The following is a 15,349-nucleotide window of genomic DNA, read 5'->3' as shown; positions in this document are numbered from 1 at the left end:
GATCATGACCTAAGCGAAAGTCAGACGCTCAACCGACTAAGCCACCCAGGCGCCCCGCAAATTTATATTTTATATGAATAGCTCAAAATTCCTCATTTATAAGGAATGAGTTTTGTCATTTTCATTTGCTGCTTCATTCACAACACCTAGACAATCTTATGAGGTTAAGTGCAATTATTATGTTCATTTTACATATGAAGAAACAGAAGCAATGCAAAATTAAGGAATGTGCTCTATTTTATACAGCGTTAAATGGAAGTGCTGGGTTTTAAATTCGATAATTCAACTCCAGAATATGCACTTCAACCACTAGACGCTGCAGTCTTAATGGTTTAGATATCTCTGTTACCCTTTTACATCTCAAAGACTGTAACTTGAAAAGAATAGGAGACTCTAAATATCACAGAAGATGAATAGTGATAAGAGGAAAAGCTTTAATTTCCCAGTGATCTTCCTAAAAATTTGTAGAAACTAGCAAATAAAACATGGAGATAGGTAAGAGATAACCCAAGGACTTTATGAAACTTTTTAGTATCAGAAAAACTGAAAAAAACACCAATATTCTTCTTCCCATCTTGGCATTTTGTGCTGCTTTTTTTCTGTTAACCCAGTAAACCTCAAATGAGGTTTACTATCTCTCATTTATTGACATCTTTTATCTATAAAATAACATTTTCAGGTTGGTGCTGCTATAAAAGTATGAAATCATCTTTAGGGGCACCAGAGTGGCTCAGTCTGTTGTGTGTCCAACTCCTGATTTTAACTCAGGTCATGATCCCATGCCATGGGATTGAGCTATGCATTAGGCTCTGCACTGAGTGTAGAGCCTGCTTAAGATTTATTCTCTCTCTCTCTCTCTCTTTCTCTCTCTTTCTGTCTCTCTCCCTCTGTCCCTCCCCACATTGCACTTGCCCTCTCTATATAAAATTAAAAAAAATTTTAATATGAAATCATCTTTGTATTCCACATTAAATATAAAATGTTCCATAATTGTAAAAACTCTCTCATAATCAAAAGTGAATTAAGATTAAAATAATGAAATAATTTAGGAAGGCAGACGTCCTGTCATAATCTTTTTGAAATATCCAACTGCTTCTAAAGAAGTAAATACCAATATAAATTATTTATAGAAGTATTATGGCAAAAATGAATGAATTCCATCAGATAAGAAAAATGTATTTGCCCCAGACACTAGGGAAAAAAATATGACAAAAACCAACATAAGCAAAATCACACTTTAGGTGAGGGAAATATATGCAATATATATGACAGAAAAATGGGCTGGTATATATAATATAAAAATATCAGTTACAAAGTGATAAGAAAAAGTTAACACAATACAAAGGTAGGCAAAATATCTCAATATACACATTGCAGAAGAGCATGTGACTAATGTACATATGAAACAATGGTTAATCTCTCTGGTAGTCAGAAAAGTGCAATCTGAAGTAATTCTGATTATTACTTTATATGCAATAAAATGAGAAAAATAAGAAAAAAGTGATTATAACATTTCTAGGTAGCAATGTGGGGAAAGGATATTTACATACCTGTGACACTCTAAATCATTGTAGCTTTTGAGTACAATATTCACCTATTAAATATAGAAAGTCATGTGTGTCACATTATGGATAATGGTAAAAATTGGAACAAGCCCTATGCAGGTAAATTTTATAAATTCTACCAAAATTACAAAAAGGCAGGACCTTGTATATAGCAATTCCACTCTTACCATGATATGTTTGTACAGATGCAAAATAAGCTACGCATATGATCATTCAGAGTAGTAGTTTTGTGATAGCAAAAGACTGGGAGTGATATAAATCCACACAATATGCTATTAAGGAGTTTGTGAAAAATGAAAATAAAATAAGAAGTTCTTTACAAACAGACATGAAAGTATATCCAATATTTTTTCCTTAGTGGGGAAAAAAGGTATCGGACAGTTCCCAAATATGCTGTAAACTAAGGGAAAAAAAAAGAAAAAATATGTATGTGTGTATACATAGGCTTATACATTGGAGAGAGATCTCTGGAAATCTATATAAGAAACTGACAATACCAGTTACATTGATGTACAACAATACTAATGTAATTACTGCCAAGTGAATTCTATACTTAAACATGGTAAATTTTATGTTATGTGTATTTTACCACAATGAAAGTATTTAAAAACCTTATCCTATATGAAAATAAAATAATGTAATTTGAAAATTATATATACAAATTTACATATGTAAAGTGTATTTATGTCCTAGCAAGCTTATATCTGGGTATGCTCCTCCTTGGAAACACAAATAAACAAATGAGGATATATTCAAGTTAGCTCATATACCATTATATTAAGAGGCAAAAATTTGGAAATAGAGTAAATCTTCCCTGAGTAGGGGATTGTTTAATAAAATGTAGCCAAATATCATAGAATCCAATACAATTGTAAAAAAAAAAAAACATTGTGAATGGATAAATAAACTATAGTACATCTGTATAATGAAATGCTATTCAGTACTAGAAAAAATAATCGATACTGAGGAAACTTAAATGCATACTATTATGTGAAAGAAGTCAATCTGAAAAGGTTATTTACTGTTGGATTTCAACTATATGACATTCTAGAAAAGGCAAAACAACAGAGATAGTAAAAAGGTCAGCAGTTGTCAGGGATTAGGAGGCATGTAAGACAGAGGACTTTCAGGGGAGTGAAACTATTCTCTGTGATACTATAATGATGAATGTCATCATACATTTGTCCAAATCCATAGAATGTACACCAAGAGTGAAGCCTAATGTAAACTATGAACTTTGGATGATAATGATATGTCAACACTGATTTTAACAAACATACCACTCTGGTGAGGCATGTTCATACTATGGGAGGCTATGCATCTATGGAGTCAGGTGATACATGGGAACTCTCAGTACTTTCCACTTAAACCTAAAATTGCTCTTAAAAAAAAAGTCTACTTTAGAAAGAATTCTAACAGAAAAAAGAGGAAGAAATGAAGAGAAGACATTAATCTATGCTACTTGACATGTAGTTTCCATGATACACAAAAACAATGCACACATAAAGTGTTTTTTTAGCAGCATCAATGCTTCTAGAGACAGAAACTAGAAAAGCCAGGTAAATGTAAACATATGTTTTAATGATTCAAAGAGCTGAGGAAGCAAAAAAGCTATGTGTTGTGTAAGTTTTCAGCGTGGGGAGAACCAAACAGAAAGGAGCTTTTGATGCCCAGATCAGCTCCTTTCTCTGGAAGCATTTGCCAATTCAATGATAGAAAATAGAGTCTGATAATCTGGGTTTAGTTTGATCAGAGGGCCACAACTGGGGAAAGACAAATAACGGCTTTGGGTGGTCTGGAGAGCCTAACATAAACATTGGAGAATTGAGGAAGCTTAAATGTATACTCTCCTTTGAGAAGAGAGTCATTGGTGTATTTTAATGCTTCATGACACAGAAAACTAGAGTTTTAGATAAAAACCTCTGAAACACAGAGCAGAATGTCCTGACTTATCAACAAATTCATGAGGGGTAAGAATCATAGTAAATACACCAAGATTTCAGTTGAGAATCTTAAAAAAGTTGTAATAATAACCAAAACCAGCTCAATTAAAAATTAGGCAAAGGATTTGAATGGACATTTATCCAAAGAAGGTATACAATAGGCAAATAAGTACATGAAAAGATACTCAAGCACTCATTACAAGATAAATGGAAATCGAAACTACAATAAGATACCATTTCATATCCATTAAGATGGCTACCATTAAACACCCACACAGGCACACACACACACAAATGGGTGTTGGCTAAGATGTGGAAAAATTGGCTTGCTTTTTATACCAGGTGGGAATGCAAAATGGTGCAGCCACTATGGAAAACAATACGGCAATTCCTCAGAAAACTAAAAACAGAATTATCATATAATCCAGCAATTTCACTTCTGGGTATACACCCAAAAGAATTGAAGGCTTGGGTTGGAAGAGATATTTCTACACCTATGTTCACAGCAGCAATAATCACAATAGTCAAAAAGTGGAAGCAACCCAAGTATTCACCAACAGATGAATGGATAACCAATATGTGGTATATACATAGAATGGAATATTATTTGACCTTAAAAGGAAGAGGATTCTGACACATGCTTAATGAAATAAACCAATCACAAAAGTACAAATACCTAGGATCCCACTTAGATGAGGTTTTTAGAGTAGTCAAATTCAGATAAAGTAGAAATGGTGGCTTCCAGGGGCTAGGAAAGGGGAAAAAGTATGGGGAGTTATTGCTTAATAGGTAAAAAGTTTCAGTTTTGCAATATGAAAAGAGTTATGGAGATGGCTCGTGATGATGGTTGTAAATAATTTGGGGGCACCTGGGTGGCTCAGTCAGTTAAGCGTCCAACTTTGGCTCAGATCATGATCTCAAGGTCCGTGATTTCGAGCCCCGTATCGGGCTCTGTGCTGACAGCTCAGAGCCTGGAGCCTGCTTCAGATTCTGTGTCTCCCTCTCTTTCTGCCCCTCCCGGCTTATGCTTGCTCTGTCTGTCTCTCAAAAATAAATAAATGTTAAAAAAAAAAAAAAAAAACCCAATGTGTGTACTGAATAACACTAAAGTGTCTACTTAAAAATGGCTGAGATGGTAAATTTTATGTTATGTGTATTTTGCCATAATTTAAAAGCAATTTAAAGTTTTTCTTATAACTCTTTTAAACAATAAAACAAATCACCATCAAAGAAGCACCAATAAGACTGACGGATTTCTTCCCAACAGAAAGAAGGGAGCTACAGTACAATGGAATGGTATCTTTGAACTATTGAAAAAAAATCTATAACCACTAAAAAAATGTTTAGAAACAACAAAGAAAGAAAAAGTTTCAGAGAAGTAAAAAAAGAGAAAATTTATTTCTAGCACATTGGCACTAAAAGAAATGCTAAATAGAATTCTTCGGGCAGGATTAAAAATGTTTCCAAATGGAAACACAGACATGTAGGAAGAAATGAAAGACAGACATGTCAGAATTGTTGTGAGGATGGCAGTCATGTGAGAGCAAAGAAGGAACACAGGAGAAGGACTGGGCTTTTCCCAACAGAGGCAAATGGAGTATTTGTCAGTCTACTATGTGAAATCATTTATGAGATTACTACAGGAAATAATAATGGGCCATATATGCTTGATAAGAATACCTAGAATAAAGATTTCTTTTAGCCAAAATACATTAAATTGAATTAGCTATTCAAATCAGAAGAAGTTTCAGGAAATTATAATGATATTCTGAGAACAAGCAAATCTGAGTTAAAAATATGAAACTATGAGGGCACCTGGGTGGCTCAGTCAGTTAAACCTCCTACTTCGGCTCAGGTCATGATCTCAAGGTTCGTGAGTTCAAGCCCCGCATCAGGCTCTGTGCTGACAGCTGGCTCAGAGCCTGGAGCCTGTTTCAGATTCTGTGTCTCCCTCTCTCTCTGACCCTCTCCTGCTCATGCTGTCTCTCTCTCTCTCAGAAATAAATTTAAAAATTTTAAAAATTTAAAAAACGATGAAACTATGCAAGATAAATCTGGAAAACATAATTCTATTATTGGGATTGATATATGATGGAGATAAGGTAAAGAATAAAGGTCCTACATTGAAAAGGATTCACAAATTCATCTGGCCACTAAAGCTAGAATATCTCCATGGGGTTCCCAATCACTGACTGAAATATCTAAAAGTATTTTCTAGCTCTGTCATCGTCCTCCAAGGCTTCTCAGCAGCATTTCACAGAGCTAAACTTTATGAATGTTTCTGCTTCTTTTGTTTCTTTAAAAAACAGAACAAAACACTGGAAGCCAGTTTTCCTCTTACTGATGACTATTCCTCAGTTTTTGTGGCTGACTCCTTTTTCTCTAAACAGAATTTTGATGATTGAACATTGATCCTAGGTTGATACCTATGATAATATTCCCCTTCCACTGTGTACATGTATTCTGCCTGATGAAATCCTGGTGGCTTCAACCACTGAGTCTATTCAGAAAAGTCTTCTACTCCCACCTCCAGTTCTGCATTTCCATCAACTCTGTGATGTCCCCATTTTTCTATGTTCCAGGCACATGAACTTCACATTCTGAACTAAAGTTACCATTTTCATCCTATACTGAAAGTAAACTGCTCTTCTCTTAATGCTCCAGATTTCAATAATGGGGCCACTATGCATCCAAACAAAGTTTCTATAGAATCCAGTGAAGAGGGTATTGTTTCAAATCAAAGTCTTCCTCTCTCTCTCTAATGCCATCACTTTAGTGTCAGTTTCCTGGGCTCCCCCATCACTCTCTCATCTTCCAGATGTTTTTCTTTTTAAAAATAATTCTTCTTTTAAGTTCTTCAATACCTTTTAAATTATAATCTTCTTCATTTCCTTCTGAGATGAAATTGATGCTATTACCAAGGTATTTCTAAACATATTTTCAGAAGTTTCTCTCCTTTAATACAAAGACAGCCCAACTGAACTATTTAAAAGTCTGAATTTTGAATTTCAAAATTCTTACACCTTACAATGTTAGCTTGTATCACTGTATGACATCCTAAGATAAAAAGTCTAAGTTTATAAACCAGGATCATTAGGTTTTCACTCATGCTTTTTATGTTTGAGGTGTTTCTTGAATTACTGTTTAGCATTCTTAGTATCAAAATGTGTGGTTTCAATTGTATAAACATTTGACATAATTTGTATGTTAGGTGTTTATCATCCATGATTTATCATTTATAAGCCTTACAAAAAGACTGAAAGGGAAGAAACTTCTTTTGGCTTATATAATTTTTTTAGAAATCTGTACTGTTAAGGAATTGAAATGCAATATTTAAATGATGTCTATAATTATAGAAATTTATACTACTATATAATTTTAAGTAAAAAAATGTATAATTTCTAAAAATTTTGATGGTGGAAACTGCCATAATTTCTTACAGATTTTTCTTTGCAGACATATTTTAATCACCATCCATTGTAAAGTATCTGTTAAATTAAGAACTATATTATTATCCTAAATACATGTATATGATGTATATACGTGCATAAATGTATTTATGTGTGTGTATATATGTAATTTTAACATGTGAATTCAGTTTCCAAGTGCAGACTTATTTTCTTAATCCATACCAATAAAAAAACTTGATGTAAATACTTTCTAAAATACTTTTATCTTTAACATTTTCTGATTCTATTACAATCTTCAAGATGCATTTGAGGAGAAAGAATCAGCTACAAACACTTCAATATGGAACAATGAGATTTTCAAAGATTCTTCTTGCTATTCAAATAATCTTATTTACCCTTTCCACATTCTTAACTCTTTTTTAAAATCCATTCATCCAAACATTACATGCTTTTATCATCGAACCTCCTATTTCATTTCTTGAAAATGTCAGTGAGTACTGATAAATGGAAAATTCCTGCTTTATGTCTGGATTTCATTTGATATCACCTTGAAATTTTAAAATGTAACCTTCAAAAGTGAATGTAATTTCATTCTATTTCTTAAAAGCATGATTATATTATAATTCCTATTAATGGTTTATGAGAAGAATTAATACATTTATATAGTAGTTGAATATGTTGCAAGATACAGGAAGATTCTCACTCTTTTCAGAAAGGAATATATTGTTGAATTAGGTCTCTAAAATTAAAACCTAGGAAAAGATACAGTATTTAAACTCATCTTTCTGACCAAAATCATTTGATTATTATTGACCAAAAATCTGTTTCCTGAAATCCATAGTTACCATTTTTCTTCCTAATTATTTTTGTGATGTAATATAGTTGACACAAATACTACTAAATATGAATTTAAAATTACAAGACTATTTGTAATAATAGAGTAAAATTCCCAGAACACTACTGAATTCTATATACTTAAGCATAGTAAAATAACAGTATCTACTTGCTAGTTATTCCTGTCTCTGCAGACTTCTAGGTTGTGACCACTTTGACTTGCATTTTTTTCATGTAGCGGGCTCCTTTAAAAAAAAAAAAAAGAAAATTTAAAAAATTTTAATTAACTGTACTTATAAATTGACAAATGCATCTAAATGAACATAATAAGCAAGAATGGAATGTGAAGAGCTTAATCAGATGTTTTTCTAATTGTCAGGTTACACATCCTAATCAGAATAATTCCACAAACACTATCACTTTAAATATTTGAGCTTTGAATATATAAATTCAGTGTGGAACAAAGGATGATACTATTGTCTGATATTCCTTGTGAAAACAATTTGGTATCTGCAAGGAAGATTCTTTGTATAGTGATTTTCTTCTCTGTCTGTTTGATTCCTAATAATTACATAATAAATGTGAAATGTTATTTTTACCTCACTTTTAAAAATTATGAAAACAGAATTTCTTTTAAATTATTTCATAATTTAGATTCTTACAAGTCAGAGTTGCCTTCCCTCTAATTATTTTGAATGAAGTTTTATGTTTTTACTATTACACCTTAAACCCTGATTAATTCCCAGTGATAATTAAAACAAAGTGCTTTGACACTGCCACTTATTATGTGTATGAATACTCACAGCTTAATGTGTTCGACATATGACAATTAAAACAACCCAGCCTAGAACACACATATGCATTTGTAATAGTCAAATTTATTTTTAAAGTGACTTTAATGAGATTAATGCACATGTATCTAGTATTGTAGATCGCGCTCAATACGTTACAAGCTATGGTTGACATGGGACATAAGGAAGAAAATGACACCTTGAAATTATTTGTTTGACTACTTAATGTAAAGCCTTCATACGTATAAAACCCAAGGATTTTGATATAATTATTAAATGTTTAAGTCAGGACTATATGGTGATGAGGGAACGTAAGGCAAGCTGACAGGCCTCAGACTCCCCACCCAGCACCTTCAGGTGGGATATGTATGATATTCCTGGCTGCCCAAGAACAAAGGAAAGGGGAAAAACAAAAGGTAACTGACAGAGATCAGAGTCCTGCAGGACCTAAGTCTCCATCATCCCTCCAAAGTGATGTGGGAAACAAAGGCAGAAGGAAATGACAGATGGAACAAAATTTCCTTCTAACCTGCAACCCTTTGACAAATACTTGAGGCTGGTAGAGTAAAATGATTCTCCTGAAACTCCCTACTGTCTTAATGCTATTGCTTTGGGAAAAACAACCCTAGTTTGACAATAGCTAGGCCTCCAATATCCAGGAAGTCTTCTTTAGCATATGAAAATCTCACTGAAAACTTCCCCTGGATTTACCTCCCCCAACTCCATAGTATATAACTAGTCTCTCCTTTTGGTTCCAGGGCAGCTCTTCCTACCCATGAGTCCTGTCCCCATGCTTCGATAAAATCATTTTTTTGCACCAATGACATCTTTAAGAATTCTTTCTTGGCCATCAGCTCCGGACCACACAAACCTCACTGTCACCCCCAAAAGCCTCATCATACGGAACTTCCATTTATCAATGGAACAGAGAAGGATCTAGTTGACACAGAGTCAGACGGTGCCTGATGTGTTTTAGGAGTCATAAAAGAAAGTTTTATTGATATTATTTAGTGCAATTTTCTAATAAAAAATTTAAAAAGGGGAATTAAAGGACCAGGGAAATATTCCAGATCTGCTTAATAAAGTCATTTGTACATGGTAACATCCAGGTACTAAAAAAAATCTCTTTTTGAAATTAAGACTCTAAAAGATATTTTGGAAGATAAAAACTGTAGTGAAATATATAAACAGCAATTAAAATGCTGGAGATTACACTTATTTAATTGATGTAATTATTTACTTGTATAAAATGCACAATTTTAAAATAAAGTTTAGCAAACCCTGCGTTTAAGTTGAAGTAACTTTCTGATTTTAGATGCATTATTAAAATGAAATAGAAATTAATAATTTTGTATTATTAACACTTTTGCCTTTTAACTTTTGTACTAAAATTAATGATTTACATTCCACCATCGCAGGTTACATAATGAAATGCTTTCAGCCTGCAACATAGCATACTGAATTTTGTAAAACTACAAAGATGCAGTCTGCTTTAATACCATTTAACAGAGCCTAGAGTCTAGATTAGAAAACTGGAATCATCTGTTGTAACATCTTTACCTGTAGAGCAGAGGTAATAATTAACCTTAAGTGTCTCAAATAGTTCTTAAAAAAATAATATAAAGTAAGTTTTTAATAGCTAAGCACACTACTTAGATCAGTGTTAGTTATCATTTTGTTTTATTGTAACAAGTAAAATTACAAGCTTACAATATACTATTCTAGTGCTTAAAAAAGTGATATATACTTTAAATTATTATGTTCTTGTTTTCTGTTTACTTCTTGCTACTTTTTTGAAAATAAAAATTGCCCCTCTACTTCAGGAAGATTCACCATTCAATATAATAAAAAATATGTCAGAATTATTATTATAGTTATATTATTATACTATAGTATACTATAGTATAGTATGCTGTATTATACTATAATAATAATAATAATATCATTATATTACTATAGTGTAATACATAGTTACATTATTTTAAGAATGAGTAGATTTGCTTTTGTTATTTGCAAATCACTGGAATTGGACTGTTGTGCCTGATTCTCGAGTCCCCTGATACCCCCAAGGAGCCAACACCGATGCAAGTACATAAGGGTCTTTATTACAAGCTTGAGCAGGGGCTCATCCGCCTCCCGGTGTAGTGGCAGAAGGTGAAGCGAAGAACAATAGTGAACAGGGTTTTTAAGGGGTAAGGGATGGGGGTGTTATAGTATGTATAGCATCATCATCTAAGCACCAATTACAATTGTACAGCACCCATAGTAACAGCTTTGACCATTCAGTATCTGTGAGGTGTTCATTACTTTTGGCGGGACCCAATCATGACTTTTGAGAATCCTTTGAAAATGACCAATTATGAGGTGAGATCAAAGGGCCCACGTGGGGTTCATGCAAGCGGTGAGAAATTGGCTAGTTTGTATAAAATAACTGTTTGCAGTTCCCAGCCTTGACTCAGACCATAGGAGTGTTTTTTTTTTATTAGCTGATCTGAGGGCGGTCCGAGGATGGCTTTAGCCTTGAACAATCTGAAGCTTTTCCTGGAACTGGGGCTACGTGCAGCCTGAGGTTTCTCTTAATGGAGGACTTAATTTTAGGCTCTCCAGGACCTTGCCATGGCTAGTGGGACATGCACACTCAGCAGGAAATGGAAACAATGTTAGGGGGACACACACTGTTTTAAAACAGTATTTTATTTGTCTTTTGTAAATGACCTAAAATACTTAGTTACAGGTAAAACCACATTTTTAAGGCTGATGTTGAAGGAACTTGGTTATAATAGAGAGTAGCATACCAGCTTTGATGGTAACCTTTTACTAAATAACTTAAGATGCTTAAAAGGAACAGAATTTTCCAGGGTTATTTTTTTTTTACCCCGGCACTATCACTGTCCCTGTCGGTGTATTCTATGTTTGGGTAAGTGCTTGAGCCCCAGGTTAAAGTCCATTTTAAAAGACTTAGAGCAAGATCTTACATATGGAAGCATTGTGTGCAATTCTTTTGAAAGGTTCCTTGCTTTGGGGGTACACTCATTTTGTGGTATTTTTGGTTTCCAGTTTTTCAGTCAACAGTCTTGCAATATAACCTACTCACTCAGTTCCTAAAGTGTATGTAAATGGTGACCCAAAAAAATCCATGCTGTGCATTAAATGGATGCTAATTATCACTAGCTAGTGCTCCTTATTACAGCCCTTTTCTTCCCCAAACTGTTCATATCTTCTGATAGTCTGAGCTGCACTGATCCCAGTTTGACCTGCATCTTCAACTTGGTACTCAAATGTACAAAGTGCATGTGAAAAGCCCTTAAGGTATAGGTTACTGCTTAAAACATGGCCTCCAGAGGGGCAAGTCCATGCTCAGTTATGCTTCTAATCAGTGTCTATCACTCTGGAGACGCTGTAATATTTAACAAGTGTTGGTACAGCCGTTGAGCTATGACTACCCAGTAAACAGGCCAGATTTGGATGCTAAGCACAACTCCCAGCTTCACATTTCAATTATATTTAACTGAGACTGCCTAATACAAGTGTTTAAATGTTCATTAAAATAACCTTTTGTATCCAGAGGGCACAGTGAGTATTCTTGATAACACTAAAATTTTAGACAGGTTTAAAACTACTACTGGATAAATGAAAAATTCAGACGGTTTGAAATGTCAAAAATGCTGTGAAATGGATACTGAATTGGCTAAGAAGTTTAACCCTGTCTCATGGTTAATGTTCTCTTAGTGTTTCTGTGATGTGATTACTAATAGTCATTAACTATTTAATCCCAGTAATGTTCTCAGAGCTAATGAAGTGCAGACTCTGCTTATCACAGAAACTTGATAATATCAACCCAGGCAAGACTTATGGTAGAGAACATACTTAGGATGAATTACAAAGTTGAAAGAAATTTTAGATAGCCATAGTCTGCTCATTATCTTAGGAGGAATTTCACCACAGCCCTCCTTTGCAAGTGAAGATATTTTGAAAGTCATCAGTATCTTCAGAAAGTTCATTAGAATTTATTGTCACATTTTGCAAGTATCAACCTATAAGAATTCGACGTGGATGGTTTTCCAGAAAGCACTGAGAGCAAACACTTAAAACTGGGTTTGTGAGACCTGAGGGGAGCAAAAGATGTCTTAGTAGTGGCGCTGTAAGTCATTTGACTTTAAAGACGGAGCCTGCAAGTTCAGATACAAAGGCTTTTCAGAAACTGGAGGGCAAAACAGAATTTCCAGTATGAGACTAAGGCCTTCTAGATATCTAGCCTGTGTGGGCTTTCAGATAAATTATGAATAAACCCTAGAAGAGCTGATAATTGAGGGACAGAGATCCAAAGCATATTTAAGTATAAACTGAGACAGGATATGACAGAAGTGCACACATTTTGCTATGGGAGCTGGGGTTGGGGTGGGGGCACTCAGCACAATCTGAAAGTTTGCTGAAGGCTCTGGCTCAGTAATCAGTGCCTTAGATGCCCTGAACATTTTATATATTTTATCAGATTTTAATTGAATTTCAATGTACAAAACCAAGATTCTTTAAGTTTCTTTCCTGTATGTATTTCCCTGAAGGCCAATAAAAAGATCAAATACGACAGAGCCTTGTGAATCACTATAAGTATTTTGTGTATCCTTTTATATTTACTCCCCTCTCCACATCCCTTAAACTCTACAGGGAGGAGGAGGAAGAATAGACAAGCATAGAACTGCTGATATTTGGGGTTTAATTTGTTACCACAATACAGTCTGTTCTTCCTTTCTCATATAATATAAAATTTCATGGGTAAGACAAACACTAGACAATTGAATACAAAAAGCCAATATTGCTTGGCAGGCAATAAACTGAGCACTTTGAACTGGAATTAAAAAACAAACAAACAAACAAACAAACAAACAAACAAAAGGAGACCTTCTGCAGTATACTGGATCATACGTATTTAGATGTGTGTCCTTCCCACCCCTCTTATTCCCATGGGAGGAATACACCACTGATATTGGGTTTCTCTCTGTGACTTGCTCTAGTCAATTTAACAGGTGCAAATAATGGTGGACCAGTTCTGATTCTAGGCCTTAAACGGCCTTATGTGTTTCTGTTCATACTATTACACCTCTGTCATGTATAAGAACTATGACATGAACATGCTCAGATTAGCCCAGTGGTCCTGGGAGGAAAATGAGAAATATATGGAGCAGAGTTGTATAGCAGAGTCATCATAGATCAGCTGACTTCCATCTGACTTCCAGACATGAACAAATCAGCAGAGACACTGAGTAAAGCCCAGGCTGCCTTGACAGATCCCTGAACAACCGCCAAATACTTGGGCTAAAAAAATATTCATTATTGCATGCCACTGAGATTTTGTTGTTTGTTATGCAGTATTACTGTAGTAATAGCTAACTGATACATCTCAGATAAGGTGGTCAAGGAAGGCCTCACTGAGAAGATAACAATTAAGCAGACACCTAAAGAATGAAAGAGACCCATTTATGTAAACAGTTGATAATTAAATTTAAGGAAGAAAGATCAACATTCAAAAAGACACTAATGCATGTGGCATACTTTGAGGAACTAAATAATGGCCATTATGACTGACCCTAAAAAGCATGAAGGAGAGTAAACCGAGAATAGATTGAGACATAAGGAGGTGACAGATCAGATGTTGTATGCCCTGGTAGGAAATTAATTTTTAAAAATTTCAAGAGCCAATAGAATCTTCAGGTTATCTGTTTAAGGCTAGCTTAGAAGTGGAAAATGAGTTAGAAGACAAGGAATACCTGACTTGAAAATGTACTTACATAGTAAGCACACTGGTTTTACTTTAATTTTATGCATTATATGCACAGTTGATCTTTGAACAACATGCATTTGAACTGTGTGGGTCTGCTTATCTGAGGCCTTTTAATAGTACAATACTGTAAATGTATTTTGTCTTATGATTTTGTAATAATATTTCCTTTTCTCTAGCTTCTTTATTGGGGGAATATAGTATATAACACATGTAATATATTTGTAATATACAAATATGTGTTCATCAACTATTTATTTTTTTAATTTTTTAATGTTTATTTATTTTTGAGAGAGAGAGAGAGAGACACAGAGTGTGAGTGGGGGAGGGGCAGAGAGAGAGAGACACAGAATCTGAAGCAGGCTTCAGGCTCTGAGCTGTCAGCACAGGCCCAATGCAGGGTCCAAACTTCTGAGCCATGAGATCAGGACGTAAGCAGAGGTCAGATGCTTAACTGACTGAGGCACCCAGCTGCCCCTATTTATGTTATTGATAAGGGTTCCATTCAACAGAAGGCTACAGTAGCTAGCTTTCGAAGACTCAAAAGTTATATGCAGATTTTTGACTGCATGGGGGGGGGGTAATTGGCGTCCTTAATCCCCATACTGTTCGAGGGTCAACTGTGTATTATAGCAGGTTTGAGTGCTGACGGAGATCAGAGGACCTTCCACATTTCCTCTGCTACTGCCACCTGACAGGCCTAGTATGACAGATAAAAGAAGAAGCTCTTATAAGCTCTGACCAATCTTATAGAATGCTTTGGTCTCTCAGCCTACTTTTATTGGCCTAAAGTATATGTAATTTTTCTTACCCAGTGGTATCTTTATGGCACCACTACTATCTTATAATATTCCATTGAACTACATAGTCCAGCAGAGTATACAATGTGCAGTGAAGAATACCAAAGAATATAAACAGGCCATTGTTAACTAAATTTTCCTGGCATCTCACACTGGCCTGACTGGGTTTTTATTGCTTTTTTGTCAGTTCTAAAGTGGTTGTTGCTTCCTCACTGGTCTCCAACACTAAC

At 34.6% G+C, this 15,349-nt stretch overlaps 1 protein-coding gene across 3 annotated transcripts in view; it reads right to left on the bottom strand.

Annotated features, from left to right (window-relative positions):
* Positions 1-15,349, bottom strand: part of LRRC7 (leucine rich repeat containing 7) — a 561,823-nt gene that overhangs the window by 379,903 nt on the left and 166,571 nt on the right. For all 3 annotated transcript variants that reach the window (XM_077776423.1, XM_077776421.1, XM_077776422.1), the window contains exon 5: positions 7,922-7,997. In XM_077776423.1, the coding sequence (XP_077632549.1) occupies position 7,922 (1 nt within the window). In that variant the 5' untranslated portion in view covers positions 7,923-7,997. The remainder of the gene's footprint in view (positions 1-7,921; positions 7,998-15,349) is intronic.

Source organism: Crocuta crocuta, unplaced genomic scaffold (genome assembly GCF_008692635.1).
Source record: "Crocuta crocuta isolate KB4526 unplaced genomic scaffold, BGI_CrCroc_1.0 scaffold342, whole genome shotgun sequence".
In the NCBI taxonomy this organism is placed as follows: Eukaryota; Metazoa; Chordata; class Mammalia; order Carnivora; family Hyaenidae; genus Crocuta; species Crocuta crocuta.
This window is presented reverse-complemented; position numbering and strand designations above follow the sequence as displayed.